Genomic DNA, 25,734 nt, shown 5'->3' on the forward strand with positions numbered 1-25,734 from the left:
GTTTGTAAAAAGTTGTGCTCTAGATCAGAGAGATTTTTCACCAACAGAAAATGGGATGGTACCTATGAAAAACTAACAACCTGCTTTCTTTTTCATAACCAGTTATGACTCAGTCATATTTGGATCATGTGTAGGTAGCCTTGCACTTGTCCTTCCAATTTAAAATAAAAATTATTTGGCATTAGGATACTAACAAAATTTCCTTAAATTAGGAGGTGAGAGAGCATAATGACCCACGAAAGAGACAGGGAATCATCTCCTACCTAAATTTAAGAATGTACCACTATGAAAAATCCACTACTGGTAGTTACTCAGGAACAAAGCAAACTAAGGCAGTTGTTGAGTAAATCAATAAGTATAAAATCATTTCTTTCTGGAAAAAAACTGTCAATAAATCCTTTGGTCTGTTTATTTACAGTTTTTAAGTTCATATATATAAATGTCATATATATTTAAATAGGGAAAAGAGAGTTCTAATACATTGTACATATCACAATTTCCATTCATCTAATACATTCCTCCTCAGAAATATCTAATGTGTCTTCATCTGTATTTTCTTCTGCCTCTGGCAAGTTGCCCCAAAGTAGTAGATTTACACCTGAAAATATAATATCATCAAATTACTTCATGTTAGGTTACTTTTTCATAGGCTTTAGGGCTCAGATAGATCTTAGTAACCATCTCATTTTACAGATTAGGAATGTGAAACCCATGGAAATAAAGTGACTTGAGGCCATGTCAAGAGAAATGAATAGAGCCAAGATCTGAACCCAGATTTCCTGCCCACTCTTCTCAATTATACTACATAGTCTCTTTGGTCCTAATACTACTAACTTATTATAGTTGTTAGAAATCAACATAAAGAAATCATCTCAGATTTAATTTTTCAAAAGTAAATTTTATAATAAAATATAGAATGATAGCTATTTAAACTCTAAGAATTATGTTTAAATTAGGAATTACATTCTAAAATCCCAGTACTGAAAGGGATTTTCAGAGTCCATTTGTTTGTATTTTTTTCCCATGGTTAGAAATTTAGCTAAATACCAGGTCTTTAAACTTAATAGTCTAGGGACAGCTACATGGCTCTATGTATAGAGGGCCAGACCTGGAGTTGGAAGGACCTGGGTTCAAATCTGACCTCATATATTTCCTAACTCTGTGACCCTGGGCAAATCACTTATCCCTAATTGCCTAGCTCTTACCACTCTTTTGCTTTGGAACAGATACTCATATCATTTCAAAGACAGAAGGGTTAAAAAAAATAACTTCAAAGTCTCAGGACCCATTTTCTCTTTTTTTAGATTAAATACTTCATTTTGATGAATGTTAAAATATCAGCTCCTTGAAGGCAGGGACTGGCACATTATTTACTGACTGATTGGTTGATTGAATATATGTGTGTTCTCATTTAAAATGTAAATAATTAGAAACTTTTTTTTTCCTATAGGCATAGGCATGAAAGGTCTGGTATCAGTTATAATATGATATATTCTAATGCCAATTTGGGTATAGTTTTTAGTAATTACCTTAGGATTAGGGCATAACAATAGATAGATAGAAAAAATAGTGACCTCCCTTTAAAAACCTTTTGAAACTCAGGTTTCATAGAAATTATCATATGTATGTATACATATATGTAATATACACTAAAAGAAAGCTAAATTGGTTAAGAATTAGAGTTAATCTAGACACAATGGATACTTAATAAAATATATAGCACAACTTGAAAGCACTAAATTGGAAAAAATGTATACTCAATTTTGACTTCTGGAGAAGCTAATGGAGATTAACAGGATATATAAAATGGAGAATAATTGATCTTGGCTGGATTCAGAATTATTACTAAACTCAATAATGACTTCACAGTTCATGAAATTTCAGAAAAGGAAGGGTTCAAACTGAACTTAAAAAAGGATCCTTTCTCCAACATATCTGATTTAAGATTCAAAGTAAGGAGGAATCCATGACCTGAAGAGGCAACACAGTCTTCTTTTGGGAAGTTCTAACAGTTTGGAAAGTTTTCTGTATAACAAACTGAAATTGTCCCTCTGCAATTTCCACCCATTATTCCTAAGACTTATGGCCAAGCATAGTTCATAAAATTTCTCTTCAATATGACAGCCCTTCATAGACATGAAGGTGGCTATCATGTTTCCTGTTAAGTCTCCTCCTCACCTAAGACCGCCTCTCAGGTCCTTCAGTTGATTCTCACATGGTCTGAGTTAGATTTGGACTCAAAGGACTTGGTTAAAATCACAACTCTTCCATTCACTATCTGTGTGGCTCTGGTCAAGATGCTTGACCTTTCTGGTCTCTGTTCCTTAACTGGGGTCAGACTATGAACTCATGGGTGGATTGATCTAGGGGACCTCTAAACCTTATGACCTTGGCTGCCTTTCTTTGAACTCTCTCTAGCTTATCCCTGCCCCTTCTTAAAATTTGGTACCCATATTAGATTGAATCCAATAAGATAAAGTTTAACAGGAATTAATGTAAAATTCTACATGTGGGTTAAAAAAAATCAGGTGTGCAACTAGAGGATAGGTGAGATGTTGTTAAACAATTGCTCTGGGGAAGACTTGTGGGTTTTAATGGTTAACAATACAGTAAGGCAGCTAATTGGAAAGTAGATAGAGAGCCAGGCCTGGAGTCAGGAGCTCTGGGTTCAAATTTGACCTCAGATACTTCCTAGCTATGTGATCCTATCTAGAAAAGAATCAATATTTAATATCAATTCTAAGCCAGAAGGTAAGAGGTTTTGTTGTGTTTTTTTTTTTTAAGAGAAGGCATTGATGGCAAACTCATTAAGTCTGTAGATGACATGGAGCTAAGAGGGATAGCTAACACACTGGATGACAGAGTCAGGATCAGAAATGACCTGCATCTAAGGTGAAATTTAAAACGAAAAGTATGAAATCCTACACTTGGATTAAAAAAATTCAATCGCACAACTAGAAAATGAAAGAAAATGTGCTTAAAACCACAGCTTTCATGATAAAGAACTATTTTTAGTTGGACAACAAGTTCAATTTGAATCAACAAGGTGGCATGGTAGCCAAAAAAATTAGTAACCATAGGCTGTATTAATATAGACATAATAATGATATTTATATAGTGCTTTAAGGTTTGCAAAGTATTTTATGTGCATTATTCCATTTAATCCATACAACAACTTTGGGGCTATTATTATCTCAATTTTACAGATGGAGAAATAAAAACTGAGAAAAGTTAAGTGGTTTGCCTAGGGTGTCAAACTAGTGAAGTATTAGAAGCAGGATTTGAACTCCTGGTGTCAAGTCTAGTATGATCTAGTCCAGAACAAGGGAATGATAGCCCCTCTAACCTTGTCAGACCACATGTGGACTATTGTGTTCATTTTTGGGTACTGTTTCAAGAAGGATATTGATAATTTGGAGTTTGTCTGGACAAAAGTTACCAGGCTTTTGAAAAGGCTAGAAAATATACCATTTAAGAATTGAAAAGAAGAATTTAAGGAAACATAACCACTGTCTTCAAGTATTACTAGGGATATGGAAAGGACACCAAGGTGGTTCCAGGCCTGGAGATTGGAGGTCCCTGGTTCAAATGTGGACTTAGGCAATTTCTAGCTGTGTGACCCTGGGCAAGTCACTTAACTTCCATTGCCTAGCCCTTACCACTCTTCTGCCTTGGAATTCATATTTAGTATTGATTCTAAGACATGATGAGCAGGGAGAGGAAAACCCAACATTTTTCCTAAACAGGAGGGCAAGAAGACAGAAAATTTGAAGCTATAGAAAGGTTTGGGAACATGGAAGGAAGGAAGTCCACTTCTGATTATCTCAATTTTCCCAGGAAGCAGGAAGCAGCATTCATCTCAGAGTATGGGGGCAGGGGTGTGGGTGCTAAATTTGAAAGAGTGAAAGTACTCACTCTAGGGGGTGTGATAGAGAGTTGATCATGAGATGACTAAGGACTGAAGCAGGAGTGAGGGCTAAATGAGGCTTAAACAGTATAAATGTGTAGAGGACTCGCTAGGTTAGAAAAACTTCCTGACTTTACAAGTAGTGATATATTAGTACAGGTTATTCTAGGAAGACTTAAGAAGCTTTTCCAGAAACCTTCTATAATAAGGAAAACAACTCTCTTTCTGGGCTAGTTTTTAACATAATATTGCCTGAAGTGAGGTTTGAGTTTGGAAGAGACATCATTTTGAAGTCAGGGATTTTCTAAGGTTTCATGGTTATTCCTTTGATCCTGCTACCCAGGAGACTTGCAAGGATAGTTTCAATGCCATCAGCAGCAAGTTTCTAGAAAAAAAATTGCTCCAACTACAATATCAGTGCTATGAAGAGTTCTTTGAGTCAATATGCAGGGACATGAAGTAGTTTAGCACAATTGTTTCAAAGGAGGAAAAATAAACTGAGAGACTGGATCTGACAGATGCAGCACCTTCCTTTCTCTGTTAAGAAGAGAGGAAGGAAATCCTGTGATACATCTGTTTCTCATGGATTAGATTTGATGTGAATGGAAGAATGCAGTGCTTTTATCTTTGAAAAATTAACCAATATTAAAATAAATCAAAAATTGTTTAAAAAGACCGTGTTTTGAATATAGGAAAAATAATATCAAAGCAAAAACTCCCCTTGATGTGCCCCTGATCAGAACAAACATACAGCTAGAGGCTTAAATTAGGAACCTAAATCTTACATGAAGGAATTCAGCTTAGCCCATAAGTGCAAACAGCCTGTTTAACTACTAGATTCTTAATTAAGGCCTTGAATGATGGCTTGGGAACCAAGTTTAGGTCCAAGGAAATGACTGAAAGCAAATTTTTTACCATTTTTTTAAGCCTAAGGTTTTTTTTCTCCTAAAAATCCCACTAAACTTCCTAAGTCCAACATATATATTTAAAGAAACAGAGCAATAGTAAAAATTTTTGTGTTAGTGCTGACTCAGACCATCACTAGACAATTAGAACATGACCGACTGGAAGGCTCCAAACAGTCTAAAATATATTATGTATGTATCTATAAAGCACTGGCAGCATGATTTCTTACCAAAGTAATTAGTAAAGGCAGCAATTTTGAAAAGAGTCAACTATTTACATTCTCTTCAACTAAAATATTAAAGGCAATTATTACAGTGCCACGTATGGGCAAATCACATCAAAACTATTTCAAAATCAGAGATAATATCAAAAAACACAGGAAATCAAATGGCTATTAAATCCAATGCTCTTTTAAAAATTCCCTGGAGTAAGAATGTAAGTGGAGTAAGAAGAATGGGCCAGAGAAATTAAAATATTAATCAGTTTGTTTTTTTTTAAGAATCTAGGCAGGGGACAGCTGGGTAGCTCAGTGGATTGAGAGCCAGGTCTAGAGATGGGAGGTTCTAGGTTCAAATCTGGCCTCAAGATACTTCCTGGCTGTGTGACCCTGGGTAATTCACTCAACCCTCATTGCCTAGCCCTTACCACTCTTCTAAGACAGAAGGGTTTTTTTAAAAAGTATCTAGGCAACTTTGGACTCTTAGACAACAAACACAAAAATAATAATGGGCTTTTGCCAATATTCTCAATAGGGAAATGTTTGAAAAAAAAGGATTTAAATTTCAGTAGTGACCTCAGCGTTTTAGTTTAACATAAGCAGGAAAATTGATACCTCAAAGTTTATTCTTCTTTGTCAGGGGATCTTCTTGCTAGAGGCCATTGCTAATAATAGATTAATTTTCATATGCTTGATTTGCTCAATCTGCAATAACATTTTTACTTTATATGATAACTGGTGATTAAAAAAATGTTTTTTTTTTCTATCTTCTAAGCCTGCTAAGATGCTCTGAAAGAATATTAAAGTTGACAATAGGCAATTTGAATTATGTTTGTGTTTTATAGAAAAGATAGAGAAAGCTATGGATAATGTTTCTTACCAGTGGAATCTAACCGGTTGATACCAAAAACTGCCTGACTATGAAACATCCAGAAATGCCCGTTGTTGCAGGAAAGAAGGCAGGGTTTGCATGGAACAATCACATGATAACCTACAATGTTCCCACTAAAAAAGAAAACAGACATTATGACTTTTGACTAATATTCGTCCATTTAGTAAATATTTATTAAGTGCTTACCAAGAGCCTGAAATTCTACTAAGTGTTGTAAATAAAAAGTCAACAATAAAATAGTCCTTGGCTGCAGGGAGCTGTGCTTCATTTGACCTTTAATCAAGCCACTTGTAAGGAATATTGTAGAGGGTAGCATTAATTAGATGATAGATTATACTACATGGCTTCTAAGTTCCATTTCAACTCTGAATTTTTGGGAATCTGTGAGCATAGTTTATTAGGCATAGAAGGATCCTCTGAATTTTCTCTAATCCAATCTATTTTACAGATGAAGTAACTGAGGATGAGAGTGGCAGTCATAGAAGTAGTAAGTGGGAGATCTAAGACTTGAACTCAAATATCCTTCTATAACTCCAAGGGATATAAAGAAGGGGGATATCTGAAAGAGATATGATACTGAAAGGGCTATACAAGCAAAACTAAGGAATGATAATAATACCTGTGGTACTTACCTCATAGTATGGTTTTGAGGTACAAATGAGATAAAATAGTCCTTTGAATATTTGCAAATGTAAATTATTATTAATGTAATAGACTAAAAACAACAGGATAAAATTTAATAGTGCTAAGTATAAAGTTGTACCCTTTAGTTTAAAAAGATGTACCAAAAATTAGTTGGGGAAGAGGTAAAGTAGAAGAGGAATAGAGTAGGAAAACATAGTTAGAGAAAGTCCTTTGTGTGAAAAAGAGGTATGCTTGGTAATAGATGGAGAGTACTAAATAGCTTAGGTGATGTGGAAACAAAGACAAAAACAAAAAGTCCCTACCCTCCTAGAGCTAACATTCATGGGGGTGAAGGTGGGGTGTGAGGTGGGGGAGAAAGGGAAGGGAAATGAGAAGATCAATATGAATCATCAGTGTGATGTGGCAGCCAAATAAAGAAAACCTGATCTCAGGCAGACCAACAGATGTACAGTGTCCAGTTTACAGAAAACTGAATAACATGTGTACCTGGAGTACTGTGTACAGTGTCATGTACTATGTGATTTAGGAAAGACATTGACAAACTGAACATAAAAGAGAGTGACAAGGATGGTAGAAGGGCTTAAAACCATGTTACATAAGAAAATTGCAGAGAGGGAGATTTTGGTTGAGTTTAGGGAAAAATTTCCCAATGAGTAGGGCTATACCAAAATGTAATGAACTATATCAGGAGGCTTCTGGATCCCCTCGTGGACTCTGGGCAAAAGGAACTGGGAATAATTAACTCAGAGAAAAGAGGGCTCTGAAAGAACAGATAGCAGTCTTTTTTCTAACTCTTGCTGCTAAGATTTGCTAGAAATATATAGAAATCCTAATGACTTATTTTGTATCCTGCAACTTTGCTAAAGTTATTATTTCAACTAGTTTTTTAGTTGATTTTCTAGGATTCTCCAAGTACAATGTCATATCATTTGCTAAATCTAGCATTTCTAGTACTATATTAAATAATAGTGGTGATAATGGGTATCCTTGCTTCATCACTCATCTTATTGGGAAGTCTTCTAACTTATCTCCCTTGCAGATGATATTTGCTGGTGGTTTTAAATAAATACTACTTATTATTTTAAGGAAAGGTCCATTTAATCCTATGCTTTCTGATGTTTTCAAAAGGATTGGGTCTTGTATTTTGTCAAAGGCTTTTTTCTGCAACTGTTAAGATAATCATGTGATTTCTGTTGGGTTGATTATTGATATAGTCAATTATGCTGATAGTTTTTCTTATATTAAACCAACCTGCAGTCTTCAGATATACTAAAAGTTGTCATGGAGAAAAGATCTGACTTGTCCTACTTGTCTTCTTCAGAGGGCAAGACATTATAGGGAAGAGGATTTGGAGCTGATATAAATAAAAACTCCCTATGAATTAGAACTTCCTACAAATGCAATGGATAGCTGAGGTGTGGTTTTCAAGGAACATAGAGAGTTCATGGAGCACTACTGTTTCTCAAGAAGTCTGATGGGGATGTGGTAGGTGAAATTGGTAGGCTAAGTGACCTCTACATAGCTCTAAATTCTAAGGTTGTAAGTAAAATGGCAGCAACTATTTTATGTTATTACATTCCCAAACTTCTTGAATATTTTATTGATTCTCAATATATATGTAAGAAAATAGGTTTATTTCATTTGTTTGTAGTATATGTTAAGAAAACAGGTTACTGTTGTCTACTTTATTATTTATATTTGAAATAATATTTCTCTGCTACAACAACTAATTCATTTCTATTTTTATTTTATGAACCACTAAAATCCCACTTGATGCTTCAGGAAGACACATCTTTCTGGGCTGTAGGGACTCAATTCTTAAATGTTATCTCAAGCAGAAAGCAAGCTCTAGAAGGTCTGACCAAGCTGTAAAATCCTTTAGTTTAGTTAACAGATCTTTGGAAGTACTGAAGACCCATTTAAGATTTTATATCCTTCAAAACTATTCTAACCAGGCAAGCTAGAGAATATTTCCCTTGAGTAACAAAAAAGTTGACTGTCTTCTTTTATGGTTTTTAGAACATAACCTTTTTTTTTTAGATACCTTGGAGAAAAGAGGCAGTATGGTGTAGTAGAAAGGACAACAAAGTTGGTATAAGATCTGGGTTCAAGTGTTAACTATGCCATGGTCTAGTTGTGAGACTTTTGATAAGTCACCTGTCTGAGGCTCCATCTCTTCATGTAGAAAACAAAGATAATCATATCTGTATTCATATACCAGAGGTCAATTGAGTGGATGTATATATTAAGTGCTACATAAATATAAATTAATATCATCTAACAGCTGTGCCTTTCACTTCAGTGTTTAGCTTTCAGAAGGCAGAGCAGCGATTTCAGTTTTTTGTAATTTTGTAAGACACCCGGATACTCTAGATACTACTACTAGATACTGAGCAAACATCATTAGCTGTGTAGGTCCAAGATCCAAGGTTTCTGCTAACTACCTTGCGGCTCTAGTGTGATTTAGGTATGTTCTAGTCCTCTGTTGCCACCTACAGAATGATCTGCCAGATGGAGAAGTAGCAGGACAACATGTGTCCCTGTAAACCAAATACAAGCTGGCTACTCTAATTTTAGAACTTGGTGATTTTGAAAATATTCAGAAGTAAAGCAAATCTAGAATGAATGATGGAATTTGTAAGATTTTTCACCCTTCTCAGTGTTAGTCACCTGATGATGGGACATCTAAATCTATTACAAATCATTCTTATTTTCTAGTCAAATGTTAAACTTGGTCAAGAGGTGTAATCATTTCAGTAAATGCTTCTCATAAGACCATCTAGTTGGACCTGGAAAGGACTTAATAGCCATTGAATCCAAACTCATTTTACAGATGACAAAACTAAGATACAGAGGGTTTAAGTGAATTGTTCTGGGTAACAGACAATAATTGAGAGATAGGTTTTGAACACAGGTGTCCCTGATTCCCAAGTCCAGTGACCTAGTAACTTCATTATGATGCCTTTCTTTTCATGTCTTTCTACCATACTTCATTCTGAACTGATGTTAATTTAAATTGTAATTTAGTAAGTTTTCCTTTAATTATTTTCTCCAAATGGCTTTTCAGTGTGCCTTTCACAGGGAACAGGAATTCACAGTTCAACCCATAGACAACCCATTGAATGTTTCACTTTACATCAGCTTCAATACTTGTCTTCTCAGGGAGTCCCCAGGTAAACTAAAATAGTGCTATAAATTACCATTTTAAACAGGCGATGTCCTTCAGTTTGCATTGGCAGATTTCAGTAAAATAACAGGTTCCAATGAAGTCCACAGCACTAGAGAGGAAAATATATAAGGATAGTTAGTTATTCTTTTGATCAGAGAAGCAACCCTGATTTGGTAGATTAAAAGGCCAGTAAAAGACCTTAAAGAGTCTCCTTGTCTACCCCCTTGCCTACAGGCAAAACTACATTGTATTTCATAAGGGCCATTTAACAACTGCCAACTTGTCATGAACTTCTAATCTTTCATTTTTTTTCTTTCTAGTGTTCATTGATCCACATATATTTCAACATGTTATTACACTCCCATTTCTCATGAGTTAACAAGAACAGCAACCAACAATAAAATTCCTAATTCTGTTCTAGACTCTGGCACTTAAAAAATAAATTCTTATTTTCTGTCTTAGTATCATTTATAAGGTAAGAACTAGGCAATTGGGGTTAAATGACTTGTCCAGGGTCACACAAGTGGAACATGTCTGAGGTCAGATTTGAATCCAGATCCTCTTGGTTCCAGGCCTGGTGTCTATCCATTGTGCTACTTCATTGCCCCTCTTATAAGATCACCAGGAAGTCATTTGCCTTTTTGAACCTCCACTTTCCTAACCCTAATTTAAGCTAAGAGATGATATGTTAAAGTGGACAAGAGCACAGGACCCAGGAATCAGAAGTCTGGCTCTGCCATGAACTAGCCTGTGACTATGAAGAAGTTGCATAACTTCACTAAGTCTTGGATCCCTTACCTGTAGAATAGGGATAATATTGACATCACCTATCTCACAATAGTATTATAAGGAAAAGATCCTTCCTACGATAGTGCTATATAAATCTGAGTATCATCCCATTATATTTAACTATTATAATATACTTATTACCATGACTACTGTACAGATAAATGGATTGATATTACAAAAGTTTGTGTGTGTGTTTCTAAAAAGATAAGCATTAAATAACAAAACATAGAATTTATGGTTTCAAAGGCCAGTGAGAAGAAATCTAACCCATTCCTTTACTTGTAAGCAGGACCAGACATGAACCAGTATTAGATCAGAATCTAGACTATTTTTGAAGTTCAGATAAAAAGATTCCATAATTCAATTTAGTTACCTTTTATAGCATTTATCAATTATCATTAAATTATCATTTATAGTAAATTTTAGTGGTTATTTCAATTTTAATCTGTTTCCTTTGATTTTGTCCTAAATAGGATTAAAAAATAGCTGCCATCCTTCAGGTCAATTATATTCTCTAAAAGTACTCCTTCATTTTCATATTCAATAAAGATCAAAGTTTAGGAAATGAAGGGCATCAAATAAGACTCATCCACTAAATCACTGAAGACTAGATGCAATGAAATAGTAGGGCAGAATGCCAGAGTTTAGACTTAAAGGCTATGTGGTCACATATCTATAATTGAATTGGAGGTCTTACATCACAGTTGACCACTATGGCTAAACCACAGATCATGTCCAGACATTCAACCCACTCAGTTTTGCTCCAACGAGATTATTAGATACTAAATCTAAGGTTGGGAGGGGCTGGCACTCCAATATGATAACCTCATTGTTGTCTCCCAAAGGGCCAGTCTTAACTCTCCCCTTCAAGTTAAAGGGCTACCATTGAACTGAAGTCTTACCCCTAGTCAGCTTGACTTACTTGGTTGGAGGAATGTCTGTAGAATAAAGGTCTATCTCAGTGTCTGCCAGCAAGACAGCCTTCATCCCCCTAGAGCTGAGCACTTGCTTACAGAATTTGCAGCACAGGATAGATACACACCGGTTCTTGAAGCTATAATTGCTGGTAGACATGATGACTCGAGAGGATTAGGAGAGAGGGTTTTGAAAAAGGAAGCAGGGCCTGTGCCCTGTCCAATCCAGGAACCCCAAACTGGAAGATTGGAAGTAAAGCCTTAGGACTGGGAAATTAGGCCTTTTGCCCAGACTGAGGGCAAGGCACAAGTAGGTTTTTGTTTTTTGTTTTTTTCCTGTGTTAGGAGCCAGGAAGGGAATAGATTTTGTTTTCCTCTTAATTGCTCAGGGAATGGAGTATGGGGGAGGTGAGCTGCCGAGTTGTCAATACCTTTTTTCTTAGCTGTTTTTCCCCTTTCTCCTATCTTAATGGAAGCTTTCCTTTTTAACTTTTTGTCTTAATAATTATCTTTTTCTCAGATGTCTCTTCTACACTTTCCTTTGTTTCTAAAACTTTCTTCTCTCAGGCTTTCTCATCTCCTGTTTTCTTAAATCCTTTACTTCCCCCCCGGGGAGTTTTTGCCCTGGGCTCTCTACTCTGTCTTCTCCTGGGATCTTCCCTAAAATTTCGGTTTACTCCTCTTTTCTGCACTATCTTTTCCCCTGTAGGGTGATTCGCCTCTTTTTTTTTTTTTTTCAGGGTGCTCTCTTCTCTGCCCCCAAGTTGAGTTCTCTCTCTCTGAGTCTGGCACTCCCTGTCTTTACCTATATGAATTCCTCAAGACTATTTGTCTCAAGCCAGGTCAGGGAGATGGCACTCTCTCTGAAAGTTCTCCTGAGAGCGCTGTTCCTGGAAGTACACCCGAAGACTCTCTCCACTCTTCTGACTGATGCCTTTCAAAACCCTCTCTATCTTTTGGGAAGCCCCTTTTAGAACACACTTTCTACCCTAATCCCCTCTCTAGGTTCCTGGAGAGTCCTGCTCTCTGTCTCTGGGGAGGGGCTCCCTTCTGCTCTATCTCTCAGGCCCTCTGGGGCGACGCACTGGTGGAAGAGTGGTCCTTTCAGGGTCCTCCTGAAGCTCCCTCCTTCTTTTCCTATCTAGAAACACATCCCCCCCCCTCTCTCTCTCTAACTGGATATTTCCCCTCAGCTCTCTCTCCCTTGTCAGAAACCTCCTCTCAGTTCTTGATAGATCACTCTGGATGGCCCCTCTCAGCTCTCTCTCCCTTCTTATAGTCCTTCTTTCAGCTCTTGCTGTGTCCCGCAGGATGCTGCTCCTCAGCGTTCTCTCTCTCTCTCTCTGCCTCTCTTCACTTCTCAGTAACTCCCTCTGAATGTCCCCTCTCAGTCCCCTCTCTCTCTCTTCTATCCTCCAGGGACGTCTGTCTGTCTCAGTTGACTCCTCGTCAATCTCCCACAGATCTCTGGCTAACAAACTATAGATTGGTTCTCTCTCCCTCAGGTCGCTCTCCCTAGGCTCTCTCTCCCTCAGGTCGCTCCCCCTGGACTCTCTCTCCCTCAGGTCGCTCCCTCTGGGCTCTCTCTCCCTGAGGTCGCTCCCCCTGGTCTCTCTCTCCCTCAGGTCGCTCCCCCTGGACTCTCTCTCCCTCAGGTCGCTCCCCCTGGACTCTCTCTCCCTCAGGTCGCTCCCTCTGGGCTCTCTCTCCCTGAGGTCGCTCCCTCTGGACTCTCTCTCCCTGAGGTCGCTCCCCCTGGACTCTCTCTCCCTCAGAACGCTCCCCCTGGACTCTCTCTCCCTCAGGTCGCTCCCTCTGGGCTCTCTCTCCCTCAGAACGCTCCCCCTGGACTCTCTCTCCCTCAGGTCGCTCCCCCTGGACTCTCTCTCCCTCAAGTCGCTCCCCCTGGACTCTCTCTCCCTTAGATCGCTCCCCCTGGGCTCTCTCTCCCTATCCCTCCAGGATTGCCTCCTGAAGGTTCCCTCCCTCTCCCTAGGGCTGAGAAACCTGTCGTTGACTGTCTCTCTTTCTTGGTGGAAGATCCCCCTAAAACTGCTCTCTCTAAAGGGTAACCTCTCCTCGAGGAGCTCCCTCTCTTCTGGGAGTAAATTAACCTCTCTGGGTCTCTCTTCCTGGACCAAGTTCCTCTCCTCCCTGTCTGTTCTAGGGTACCTCGGTTCTACTCTCTCCCTCAACCCCCAGTCTTGGATTGGGTGGGTTACAACGCTTTCTCTGTCCCTCAGTGGGTACCTCACCAGAGTTCTCTCTCTTTCCTGGATGATTCCCCTTATCTCTCTCTCCCTCCAAAGGTGCCTCTCTTCTAATCTCGCTCTCTCCTGCTGGATAGTCCCCCTAAGCTCTCTTTCTCGACCTAGACGCCTCAGATCAGCCCTCTCTTTGTTTTCCTGGATGTGCCCCCTTAACGCTCTCTCTCTTTCTGTGGATGACTGGCCCCCCAGCTCTACTTCCCCTCGAGGTTCCCTCTCCTCAGCTCTCCCCTCTCTCCCTCGACGCCCCCTTCCCTCAGCGACGCCCGCTTCCCGAAGCTCTCGTTCTCTCTCCTCCTCGAACCGGACAGGTCACAGGCGCGCACGCGCGAGCGCGGGCAGAAGGGCAGGGAGGGGCAGGTGGGTTAGGCTCAGTCCTCGCGACGTTCCTGTCACCGGACACGCCGTTTTCACTCTTCTTTGGCCTTCCTGACCGACTTGTCAGTTTGAATTACCAACGTCGCGCTCCTATTGGGGGGGATGCTGGGCACTCTCTCTTCCTCCATTGGAAGGTTCTGGACACGCCTTCTGGTGAAATTCTGAGTGGAGAAGAACCTCGAACAGCCCGCCCCTGCAACGGTGTCTGGTCGGTCCTGCTTGTCAGTTGGGAGAACTTGGCTACGCCTCCGATTCTGATTGGTGAACTTTAAGGAGGTTTAGTCAAGTCCTTATTTTCACCCCAGTTAAAAAAGGAGTACGCCCTTTGAGCTTCCAATTGGAAGACGTTAGACATTCCCCTCGGATTCCTATTCTCTATTGGCTAAAATTCCCCGCAATGCCCCGCCCCCTTGCCACGACCCAATTGGTTCTAGCTACCCTTTCGAGTTCGCGTGTGGTAGCTAGGAGCATATGGTTCCCACCTCCTTTTTTTTTTCCTTTAACTTTAGTTGGACGTCTGGAGTGGGGCTTATCCCAAGACCCCGCCCTTTCACGGTGGGCCACGCCCTTTGGTTTCTCCAGTCCAACCTTCCTCCGAGGGAATAGGGGGAGGCGGGATCAGTCTTTCTTAATGGCTCCGACTCCCATCAGTCGAGAGACGGTGGGCAATGATTGGCAAACTGGTGGGTTTGCTCTCAGCTCCATCCCTGGAAGTGGCTGGGAGGCTCAACGAAATTCTGGGGGGGAGTAAAGCGAGCTGCTAAGTAGTGGGTAGAGGGGAGGGATCTAAGAAGGGAAAGCGTTCCTGGGGCCGGGGGACCCAGCCGCGCCAGAGCCAGGTAAAGGCTCCTTCCTTCTCCCTTTTCTTCCTCCTGGATTCCAGAAGGGAGCCGGGAACTGGGACAGGAAGGAGAGAGCGGCAACCGATGCACGGTCGGCTTTGCCGCCATCCCTTTGCCCCGCAGCTGACTGTCCAGCCTTCGGGAGATCCTTCCCAGATGCCTTGTGCATAGTCCTTTGCCCTCCGCCCTCTCCTAGACTGCCTCCACTGCGGCTCCGAAAGCCCCTCCCAACATCTGCCGGCACCTGACCACCGCCCAGCCAGCAGAGCAGTTCCTTCCCCTTCCCGGGAGGCAGAGCTGATTAATTACCCATTGCCTCTAGAGCCCGGCAGGCGGCTCCGTCAGTCAGTCCGCGCTTGGTGAGCGTACAGGGCTGCGTGCCTCGTGCCTCGCTCTCCCCAGCCAGCTCCTGGGAAATGCGTGCAGTCTGAAGCCACTTCCCTTCTTCTGTCCTGCCCTCTTAACTTGCCCGCACTCAGCCCCCCTTGTGTGGCCCACCCTTCCGAGATCGAGCAATCCTTGCCCCAGCAGCGCGCCCCCTCTCACTCTCTCTGCCTGGTTCCTCTACCCTTCCCCCCTCACCCGGCCCAACTGGAGGAGCCCACCTCGCTCCCCCTCCATCTATTTCCCCCACCCCCCTCTTCCTGCCTCCTAGAGCCACGCCGTCCCTCCTTCCTCCTGGCTTTCCTCCTCCCCTCCTCCCTTCCTCCCGCTGTCCTTTCCTTCAATCGCGGGAAGGGGGAGACACAGGCGGGCTCTTCTTGCACAGCAGAGAGAGCTAGCAGGAGGGAAGGAAGGAGAGGGGCTCAGCAGTCTGGGAGTCTGCCTGCCTGCACGCCCGGCAGTCTGTGATGCGCCCCGGCTTGAGCTGGAGCCGGCTCACGTTTCCCCGAGCCTTCTTTCTCTCTGGCGCCTTTTGGGGGTGAGAAGCCGGGCCTGGAAAATGCGCCCCGGGGGGAGGGGGGGGCTCTGGGATCTCGATTTTGGTGGCGGGGATGAGGCAGAGAGTGCTGATGAAGGGGGGGGGGGCTCTCTTACTCTCGAGGGACTGATCCTTGCACACAGGCCTGGGTGGGTTGGAATGGGGACCCCGGGGGAAGGCAGGCAGTCTCCTGGGAGGAAGAAGGGGAAGGAGGTGGAGGCTGAAGCGCCTTTCTGGTCGTGTCCAGGACGGACACTGCGGCCCCATTTCCTGCTGTACTGGCCACATTTTTCCTCTGGATGTAGCTCGTGCAGAGTAGGGCTTCTCTCCTCACCCCGTCCCCCCCTTCCCTGCAGACCTCGCCCTCCCCTCTGCATCCCCCCCCCCCTTTACATTTGCTGCCAAGGGAAGCTAGTAACCAAAAACAAAACAAGGAGGAGGAGGAAGAGGAGGAAAAGTTGTGTGCTAGTAGCTTGTCCCTGCAGGGAATTGCATCCGCACCCCCTCTTTCCCCCCAGCCTCAGCCTTTTGATCGCCCTTTGATGTCTAGGGGAGATATTGGGGTTGGGGCGGGGTCCGTTGGCCACTATGTCCTCGAGGAGCTTCGGAGGTCCAGATCTGGAAGGCTTTGGTTGAGGCTGGGCACTGCTCAGGTTTGGTCAGATTTGAGGCGGGTGGGGTGGGTGGCTGCTGCTGCAGTTTAGTGGCTCAGGCTGAGCCTCTCTGCAGCTCTCCCCTCCCCCGGCTCCTGTCGATGCTTTGAAGTGATTTTGTCTCTTTAAATTCAGAGGAAGCTTCCCCTTTCTCTTGACCTTGCTGCACCTCCCTCCTGCCTACCCCCGGGAGGGTTTTGTGGAGGTGAATGAGGCTTGGGGTCCCTAGCCGTCCCTAGCTCTGGAAGAAGTAGCCTCCCCCAGCCCGAGTATTGGTATCTGCACTCTGGCTGATTCCCCCCTTCTCCATCCTTTTCCCACCCCCACCCCCTTTTCCTGCATTTACAGACAAGTGAACCGAAGAAAACGACTTCCGATCCTGCATTGCTGCCGCTCCCATTTGGGATTTGATTTGCATCATCTCAGGAGCCCGTAAAACAAAACACAACAAGAAGCCACCATCCGACCAGCGCTCCCCCCATACATACACACATACAGACAGACACACACACAGACACACGCCCAGATACACACCCACACCCTAGCACTGACACTGACACTGTCAGGCGCACACAGCCCCACACCCCCACACCATGTTGTTGTGCGGAAGGACTTCCACTCCCTGCCTGTGTCGTTGATGTCAGTCCCCAGGACAGCCTCCCGGCGCTGCGGCTCCCCTGGCTGATGCTGATGCTGATGCGGCTCCGGCTCCGGACTCAACACTAGGAAACAGAAGCTTCTGCTCCGCCCCGGCCCCCACCATCCCCAACATCTGCATGTTCCCGCCGAGCTGGCCGCTCGCTGCCTCCCCAGCCGGCAGCCTTCCTACGGACTGAGGCTCCGCGGAGCGCTGGATTCTGCCGGGAGACCCATCGACCCTCCGAGGAGGAAATCTTGGGGATTTTAATTTGAGTGGTCCGATTTTTTTCCGGGTGGATCCGTCTCTTGGGGAGCTAATTCAAGAAGGAAACATGACGTCTCCAGCTAAATTCAAAAAGGATAAGGAGATCATAGCCGAATACGATACTCAGGTCAAAGGTAGGCAATTTCTAAAATAACTGCACTTCTAGATGAATCTTCCTCCGCGTTTGTCTGTATCCACACACGGATCCCCCAATTTAAATATACTCTATTGTGGCTCTCCGGGAAGGTTTCATTTCCTTCCTTGGAGCAGGTGGGGGAGTTTTTATTCAGAGGAGAGGACTGTGGGGGTGAGGGGCCTCGGAGGGTGGGCACCCTCTTCGGCTGGCCCGGCTAGGGGCCACAGACTCTAATGGAGATTTCCCTGAGGCCCCCCCCCCCTTACCTTGACTGGCTGGCTTGGGGGGAGGGGGGCGAGGTCCTTGGAAGAATGAAAGAGACAATCTGCTTCTGGGTTTGGGTCTTTAGAATGATTGAAATCTGACAGGTGTTCGGAAATGTATTTCACAGGCCCAAGATTAACCAGGACTGGGAAAGGCAGTCTAGAGGTGTTCTATTGGGAAAGCTTCTGCAGAGGCTGGCTTTCTAAGGGTGGTTTTCCCCCCTCTACTGCAGCTATTTTAAAGCAAGCTTGAGAGTTGCTGTGGCATCAGAGACAGTCCAGGAACAGCTTCTGCAGCTAGACATCCCTGCCTGGTCCCAGATAGCCCAGCTATATTGAGGGAGGAAATCAAGGAAGCCACCTTCATCCTTTCCCCTTCCTGCCGCCCTGAATTTGCTGATGGTGGCATGGGTTTAAAATTGGGTTGTGCATCCCCCAGGGTTGTGGTGGTTCTGGAAAAGGGAAAGGAGGATATGTCTGTTTAACCCTTTGTGCTTCTCCTTTTTTATTTTAAAGCCCTGAATTATTCCCTGCAAAATAGGAAGGAAAATGTGAACTTGTAGAGAGGCCAAGTGACCAGTTCTCCCCTCTCCCAGGTCCACTGATAGACTTGACTAGTGAATCCCATTCTTGTAGCTTATTCCCAGATTGCTTACTGCCCTTCATTTCCTGGATTCCTGCCTGTTAACGAGGAACACATAACCTACATTTGTGTGGCCACTCAACCTGGCCAGCTAATCAGTCACTGGAGATAGCCATGTGTGAGACATCAGCTGGGGGATGGGAAATAGGCCTTGAATGTTATAACACATGGCTGGAAATCTAGGTTTTCCTTTGTTTCAGGGTAGAGGGAAGTGTCCCCTCCTCCTCTCCCTGGTTCTATGTTGAGAAACCTTTTTTCCCACAGTGAGGACTTAGGGAGAACTGAGTAACCCTTCCTTCCTCCAACCAATGCTTGAGAGGGTTTGAAATGAGAAGCCAGTTGATCCCTTCTTCCAGAGAGGATAATCTGCAGTTCCCAGCATGCCAGGATCTCTTTCTCTCCTCTGCTCGCCTCTAGAGTGAGCTCTGAAAGGTCTCTCATCCATTGACTGAAAGCCCCTGTAGGTTGACTGCAGGGATAGGGAGCTAAACTAAGCCCTAGATCCGGGGGAGCCGGCTTGGGAGGGGTGTGGCTGTGAGTTACCATCCAGTGAGGTCCTGGCCTCTTGTCCTAGTTGAAAAGCCCTGACTCTTTTGCAAACAATAGGCCACTGGCCTTTGTGTCCTGTCCAGATGGGCCACATTCCGCCCATTGGAATCCCCCTCCAGTTTGAACCAGGTCTAGCTCCCACCCTCCTTCACATCCTGTTCCGAATTGTTGCTGTAGAGTTAATAACTTCCACTTTTCCAGGTTCTCTGCAGAAGCGCCCCATTTGACTCAGGGTGCAAAGTGATTTGACACAAGTATTTTTAGGAAGCTTCAGGACCGAAAGGTGCTAATAGAACCATCTTAGCTACTGATCCAGTTGGTAAAGGAATTCTGGAAATTCTCCTGTGTGTTTCAGAGAATTAAACACTGGCATATTTACAAACACTGCTCGCAGAGATGATGTAATGCACTTGGATCTTTGAGGTTTTCTATTTAACCTTGCCACAGACAGAAGAGTTTTCCTTCCCCCCAGTCTTTTCCCTTGGACATTGTATAGAATCCGAGAGCTAGGAGAAATAAGCCAGGCTAAACCCCTCATTTTGCCGAGGAGGAGACTGGCCCAGAGATTAAGGGATTTCCTCAAGGTCACACAGCTAATTGGGGGAGAAAGACAACTAGAACCCAGGTCTTCTGCCTCTTAGCTTAGTGCTCTTTTCACTATCAAACACTGCCTTGGATCTGCTAGGTACTGTCAATACAAAAAAATTTTTTAATGACAGTTTCTGCCTTCAAGGAGTTTACAATCGAATAGTTGCTGACTAGTTAGTCTATATTCTGCTTGGTCTTGCTTCAGAATGAATTTGAAATGCTAGTTTCTGGATGGACTTTTGGGGGCTACTCTCCTTTCTTTGAGGGTTTTTCCCCTTCCCTAGTTTTTGTAGCCATGTGGGGAGGAGGTCTAGCACTTTTGAGGCCCATCAATCCCTTTGTGGTTTTTCAGGGGTCTGCCCTCTGAGACCCCCCCACTTCTTGTCTCTTTCCTAAAGACTAGAGCTGTTTCTGGGCTTGTGGGGATTTGGATTCCTTTAGTAAAATGCAGGCTTTTGGTGTCTGGTCAAATTCCATAGCCATGCCTCTGGGGCCCTTTGGTTTTTCAGTGTTAGTCCCTCTGCAGGGATTTGAGCTGAGCGACTGTGAGGTGTAGTAGTGTCACCAAGGACGAAGATCGTATTTGGGTGAGTTAATAGAACTTCATATAGTCTAGGGCATTGTCATGCCTTTGTACAGAGCCCTTCCCCTCTCCCCCCACTTTTTCATACACTTAAAGAGTTTTTATAGTCTCCCAGAAAGCTTGTGATTGACACTTCATGCAAATATTCCTGGAGGAATAGTCAGAAACAGAGTTGTACTGTGTGCCTGGAAGTAAAAATCTCTTTTCTTGAGAACATTGTGGGTCTTGTGTTGTTGGGGTTTTTTTTTTTTTTTTTGCTATAGGAGAACAGTGTGTGTGCTTCACAGAGCTGAGGAGTGAAATTCTGCAAATTTCCATCTGGAGCATTTTGATAGAATAAGCTCAGCCCTTTTGCCTGGAACAGTTTAACTCTTTCAGATCCCTTTTTTACAGGCAAGGGATGAGCCGAGGGCTCAGTCAGGCTCTGTTTGGGTTTTCAAATGTTGATCGATGGTATTTGAGTAAGTTAATTCCCCAAGGAGACTCCACTGCTTCTTGCCCATGCCAACAGAGGTCTTTGCCGAAGATCCTTTTTCCCCAGCCCCCACTCCTCGGGGAGCTTTAAACATAATCAGTTTGTGTAATAAAGCAGCAGTAAAACATCTTGCCTGGAAGAGCCAAGTGGATGTTGTTGGGGCTGTATTTTCCCCCCACAGTGATTGAAGGACCGGTCATCTTTTTACTAGGGAAGAGAGCCTCACAGCAGGCAGGCAGACACACTCCTCTTGGATGAAAATGAAACACTTAGCACAATTCAGATGCTAGGCACCTTACTGGAGAAACTTGCATGCTGTGTGTGTGTGTGTGTGTGTGTGAGTGTGAGTGTGTGTGTGAGTGTGTGTGTGTGAGTGTGTGTGTGTGAGTGTGTGAGTGTGTGTGTGAGTGTGTGTGAGTGTGTGTGAGTGTGTGTGTGTGTGTGTGTGTGTGTGTGTGTGTGTGTGTGTGTGTGTGTGTGTGTGAGATTTGGTCCCCTTACTGGAGAAACATGGATGTGCATGGGGTGCTAATTTGGGAGGGAGGCGAGGCAGTGACTGGAAATGGTGCAAGGCCCTTAACCTTTCTAAGTTAGGGCGTTCTTCCAGGGAATGGGAACAGAAACTTGTTTTGGGGAAGCCCATTCAGTAGTTAGAGGCCCCTCCTCATCATGCTTAGCTACTTCACTGGAAGCTTCCTGGTTTAAAATGGCTTGGGCTGACACTCTGGTCAAAGCATTCACTTTTGTTCCTCCAGAGAATACGATTTCTTTCCAGCTTTTGTCTGCTTTCGTTTTAAGCCGACTAGGCCCTGGTGGTAGTAGTAGCTGATGGATAGACTACTGGTTTTCCATTCAGGAGGTCTTGGTTTCAAACTCCTTTACAGCCTTTGTGACCTTGAACAAATGACTACTTCTCCAGGCCTTGATTTTTTTCATCTGTAAAATGAGGGGAGTTCAGTAAATAATCCCTAAGGGTCTGTCCAGCTTCAAATATTCCATTGTACTGCATTTACCCTGTTTTGTTAGTATCAAGTGCCCTTCCCTGACTTACATATATGATGCTGGCTATTTTTCCTCCCTCTCCCCTAAGCTTCCTTCCTAGGAAATTCCATTCCATTCTGTTCTTCCAGCATTTTAAAGCAAATCCACTGCTTACCTTATACCTCAGTCTCTGGGGGTTTTATTGGGGAAATATTAGCATTATGCTGTTCTTAAGTGGAAAAGGCCATCAGTATGTTCTACTAGTATAAATTGGTAGTAGATCCAGAATTATTTTTTGTAGAATGTAAATTTCCTTCCAAAGTTGCTTGATTTAAGAGAAAAAAATCAATAATGGTTCAGATTGTCCAGACTGGCTCCTGGACAACTTGGTTAACCCTAATGAAAAAAAGACTAATAGTCTCCTAGAACTGTTGGGTTAATGATTGTGTCTCCACTATTGCTGTTTATTTATAGAGGAGGGGAAAGCTGTTCATAGGTTTGGACCTAGAAGGGACCTTAGAGATCATTTAGTCCAACTCTCTTATTTTACAGATGAGGAAACTGAGGCCCAAAGGGGAAATAAAAACTACCGAGGTAGTGTCAATATAATGGTAATAAGATGGATTTAAATTCATCTCCTTTTATTCCTAATCCAGCACTCTTTCCAAAATACCAAAATACCAATACCATGTGAGGAATGTCTAGAAGTATTAGAAATTATGAGTATATATTGTGTTAACCCTCAGTCCATTGGATTTCTTCTCTAGTATCTGAACCTGAGTTGTTTGTTTTTTGGGGAGGGGAGAGTTATAGATCTAATTTGCCTTTCTTTTTAACTAGTTTCCTTTCCTCATATCTCTTTAGCTTGGTAAAGGTCTTCCATACTGTGACTTCAGTATATCTTCTCTTTGTGAACTCTATACTTATATTGTTTCCCAGAATACATCCTTCTTCCTTTTCTCATTCAGTCTTCTTACTTATAATGCCTGGGGGCAAAGCCCTTGCCAGGCAACATTTTACTTACCAAAGCCCATATCCCCCATCCCTTTTCTACAGATCTTGCTTGATCAATCACCCTAGCCACAAGTGATAACCTCCAGGCCCTACCCCTATGGGGTTATGGTTTATGCCATACCTGTGGCACTGACCACATACTTTTCTCTTTGGGCTGGGACTGGGGCTTCATTGGCTTAGGGAACTGCATGGGAGGAAACTCCTTGTGCACATTTGCACCTTTTCTTCTGTTCTTTGAGAGTTGCCTGGGGGCACTGCCTGGGTTTCATGGCTAATGTTTCAGAGGCAAGCCTTTCTTGCACACTCTTAAAGAGATTTACTACATCTTAATTCCCTTTATTCAGTTTGTAAATGAGGGCTAGGACCAAGATTGAGCCAACTTTGTGACTCTCTAGCACCTTAGGCTAATGCTGGGCTAGATCAGTGTTTGTTGGATGAATGAATCTGTGCTAAGGTTGAATGGGTCTGTGCTGTGAGTTGGGAGTTGGGATGAAATCCCAGAGAGGGCCCCTCATGGATGGTGGATTTAAAAATCTCTCCCTGCTTTTCTCAGAAGTTGGGAGCATTGATCTGCAGGCTCCTGAGGCAAGCTAGATCTAAACTTTAGAACTGATCAAAGGCCATGAGACACTCATCTTACTTTTGAAAGCAAGAGAAAATATGAATTGTACTATTTCCAATAGCACTTGAAATGGCCAAAAACTTTCTGTAGATGAGGTAAAATGCAAAGCCTCTATTTTGGTCTGCTCCTTTCAATAGATTTTCCAAGTGAAATGGATCTGATTAGGCCATCAGGGGTAAATGAAGGGTGGCCAGAAAAAAGAACTGTTGTTAATTCCCCTTCTGTAAGACTGGGATAGCTGCTGCCTGATTGGGAGCAGCTCAAGGTGGAAACTGACCGAGCTGAGAGTTCTCTCTCCCCTTTGGTTCTTCTAGTCATTTGCTCCTGTGGGGCCTCATTCTTGTCCTCAGGAATGGATGGCTCTGGACTTGAAATGTGCATATCCTTAAGGAAGGAGAAACAGCTGGGCAGTGAGGCTCCTCCATCTTTGTGGTTATTTTAGGATGCCATCTGCCAGGAAAAAGGCCATCTTTTTTCCTTCCCCTCTCTTTGCCTAAAATTGTACTAAATGTTCAAAAAGTCCTGGAACATAGTTCATGTTGATGCATTGCAGACCTCAGATGGTTGGTTTAAAGTCATGGTATGATGGGTGGGGTCTTCTCTCCCTGGGGAGAAGATGCTCTTGTCTGTGATTAGCTGGCATGACCCAGGTTGCAGAAAAAACCAAATGGAGAAAACAAAGAGCACATGTGGTTTGGACATGACATACCAGGACAGGAGCTGGGAGCCTTAGAAAATACATCCTGTTTCTGAATGGTTGGCAACCATTTCTTCCAATAGTCAAGTGTACAGGGATGGGCCCTGAACCCTCTCTTGTGAGATGATTAAACTGTACTTTCGGAAAATATTGGAAGGTGCTCTCTCAGGCTACTGGAGTGTCTTTTCAATAAATTTCAGCTCCAGGGCACAAAATCCAAACAGTACCCTGATTCTCAAAACATTTAGTGCATTTTTCCAAATGTCTAAGTCACTTCTAACTGACTCATCTGGCAACATCTGGTCCATCATTTGATGATGATGATGATGATGTTGAGCTTACCTCAAATTCAGAGCCTCTAAGCCAGGGGTCCCCAAGCTTTTTATACAGGGGGCCAGTTCACTGTCTCTCAGACCATGGGAGGGCCAGACTATAAAAAAAAATGATGAACAAATCTGATTACCAATGTCTGGGATAGCAGAGGCTGCAGCACAGGCCCATCACTGCCACCACTATACTGGGCAGCAGTACACACAGTGTGGAATCCCCTCCCCCAGATCGCTGCTCACCATGCTGACGGCTTCCATTGTGCAGCCACATAATCCTTTGTGTGGTGCCTCGTTCTCCTTCAGTTACTCTCAGAACAAGGAACCATGCAAAAGATTATGTCACCGGAAGTAGTACTGTACGTGAGTGATGCTGCACTTCGAGGCGCCTCCACATACAGTGCTCCTCTCACTGACCACCAATGGAAGAGGTGCCCCTTCTGGAAGTGTGGGGGGGGGGTGGATAAATGGCCTTAGGGGGCCGCATGTGGCCCATGGGCCATAGTTTGGGGACCCCTGCCCTAAGAGCTACACAGGACTTGAGGGGTAACCTAGTCCAAAGAAGTTCCTTTGGAAACTGACTACCAGAGAGGTGAGGGGACTAATGACAAAGCTTAAGGTTGAATCTCTCAATTTTTAGTCCTATGATCTTTTCACGAATCTCAATTCCTCTCAATTTGGAAGCCTTTATTTATATTGATTCCTACCACCAGGAACCCATGACAGGGGTTCCCAGTATATTTTGGGAAATGGAGCGACTGAAACTCTGAATTGCTGTGGAAGTATGCTTACAGGACCATCCAAACAGAGTAGAGGTGGGTTCTCCCTGTGAATGCTGGCCATCCACAGAGAGGGGAGAGTGGCAGCTAGCTTGGAAACCCACCAGTTTGGTGATGCACCAGCAGATCTTGATCTAGTGGGAACCCTGACCTGGTGATATGGAGAACTGTCGATAGGGAAACCAGGATTAGTTATTTGACTGGCCCCAAGGTGGAGTTATAACTGGATCTCTGGGGTGCTGGTGTCATGACCTCTGCCATCCCTGGGATTAGAATAATTATGTTAAAACTTAGCTTTCTAGTTAGTCCAGTGAGTTATGTGGTAAAAAAAAAAATTCTCAGTACTCAAATGACTCTGATTTCATTAATGTGGTTGTTCTGTGCAAATGCAGATTGCAACCCCTCATTACCTGCCCTTCTTATGAAACTCTGCTCCAAAAGTTAACCATGGAGGGTCCTCCCAATATGTTAGGGTCCTTCGCCTCTTGACCCCGTGCCCTCTCTTAGCTTGGGCTCTGTATAATCCGTAGATTATCCTTTGCTCCCAACATGTGACCAAGTCACCCTCTTTCTTGAGCATACTCTGGGTTCTTCAGTGTTCCTTTATGTGTTGCAGCCTACATACTCACCCATTATGAGCCTTTCCATTGTCCTCTGAGTGAAAATAATCTAT

General features: G+C 43.4%; 2 protein-coding genes across 13 annotated transcripts in view; one reads left to right on the forward strand and one right to left on the reverse strand.

Annotated features, from left to right (window-relative positions):
- Positions 1-385: 385 nt before the first annotated feature.
- Positions 386-14,064, reverse strand: FAM72A (family with sequence similarity 72 member A). The gene is made up of 4 exons (XM_016430131.2): positions 11,448-14,064; positions 9,768-9,845; positions 5,911-6,035; positions 386-598 (listed from the first exon to the last, which is right to left on the reverse strand). The coding sequence occupies exons 1-4, from the start codon at positions 11,597-11,599 to the stop codon at positions 504-506; spliced, it is 450 nt and encodes a 149-aa protein (XP_016285617.2). The 5' UTR covers positions 11,600-14,064; the 3' UTR covers positions 386-503.
- A 100-nt stretch (positions 14,065-14,164) lies between these two features.
- SRGAP2 (SLIT-ROBO Rho GTPase activating protein 2) overlaps positions 14,165-25,734 on the forward strand; it is a 239,853-nt gene continuing 228,283 nt past the window's right edge. For 2 of the 12 annotated variants that reach the window (XM_016430128.2, XM_056815830.1), the window contains exons 1-2: positions 14,780-14,923; positions 16,850-17,539. In XM_016430128.2, the coding sequence (XP_016285614.2) occupies positions 17,473-17,539 (67 nt within the window). In that variant the 5' untranslated portion in view covers positions 14,780-14,923; positions 16,850-17,472. Of the gene's footprint in view, positions 14,361-14,662; positions 15,849-16,253; positions 16,502-16,849; positions 17,540-25,734 lie in introns of those variants that run through there. The other 10 variants (XM_056815828.1, XM_056815827.1, XM_056815826.1 and 7 more) reach the window with 10 other exon arrangements.

This window comes from Monodelphis domestica, chromosome 2 (genome assembly GCF_027887165.1).
Source record: "Monodelphis domestica isolate mMonDom1 chromosome 2, mMonDom1.pri, whole genome shotgun sequence".
Taxonomy (NCBI): domain Eukaryota; kingdom Metazoa; phylum Chordata; class Mammalia; order Didelphimorphia; family Didelphidae; genus Monodelphis; species Monodelphis domestica.

What these genes read in the sequence shown, in the direction of transcription:
- FAM72A (XM_016430131.2), bottom strand. Translation starts at nt 11,599, where the DNA reads ATGTCTACCAGCAATTATAGCTTCAAGAACCGGTGTGTATCTATCCTG. An exon ending in ACAGACATTCCTCCAACCAA is followed by an intron (nt 9,846 to 11,447) that starts GTAAGTCAAGCT and finishes TTTCCTCTCTAG; the next exon opens with TGCTGTGGACTTCATTGGAA. An exon ending in GACATCGCCTGTTTAAAATG is followed by an intron (nt 6,036 to 9,767) that starts GTAATTTATAGC and finishes TTTCTTTTTTAG; the next exon opens with TGGGAACATTGTAGGTTATC.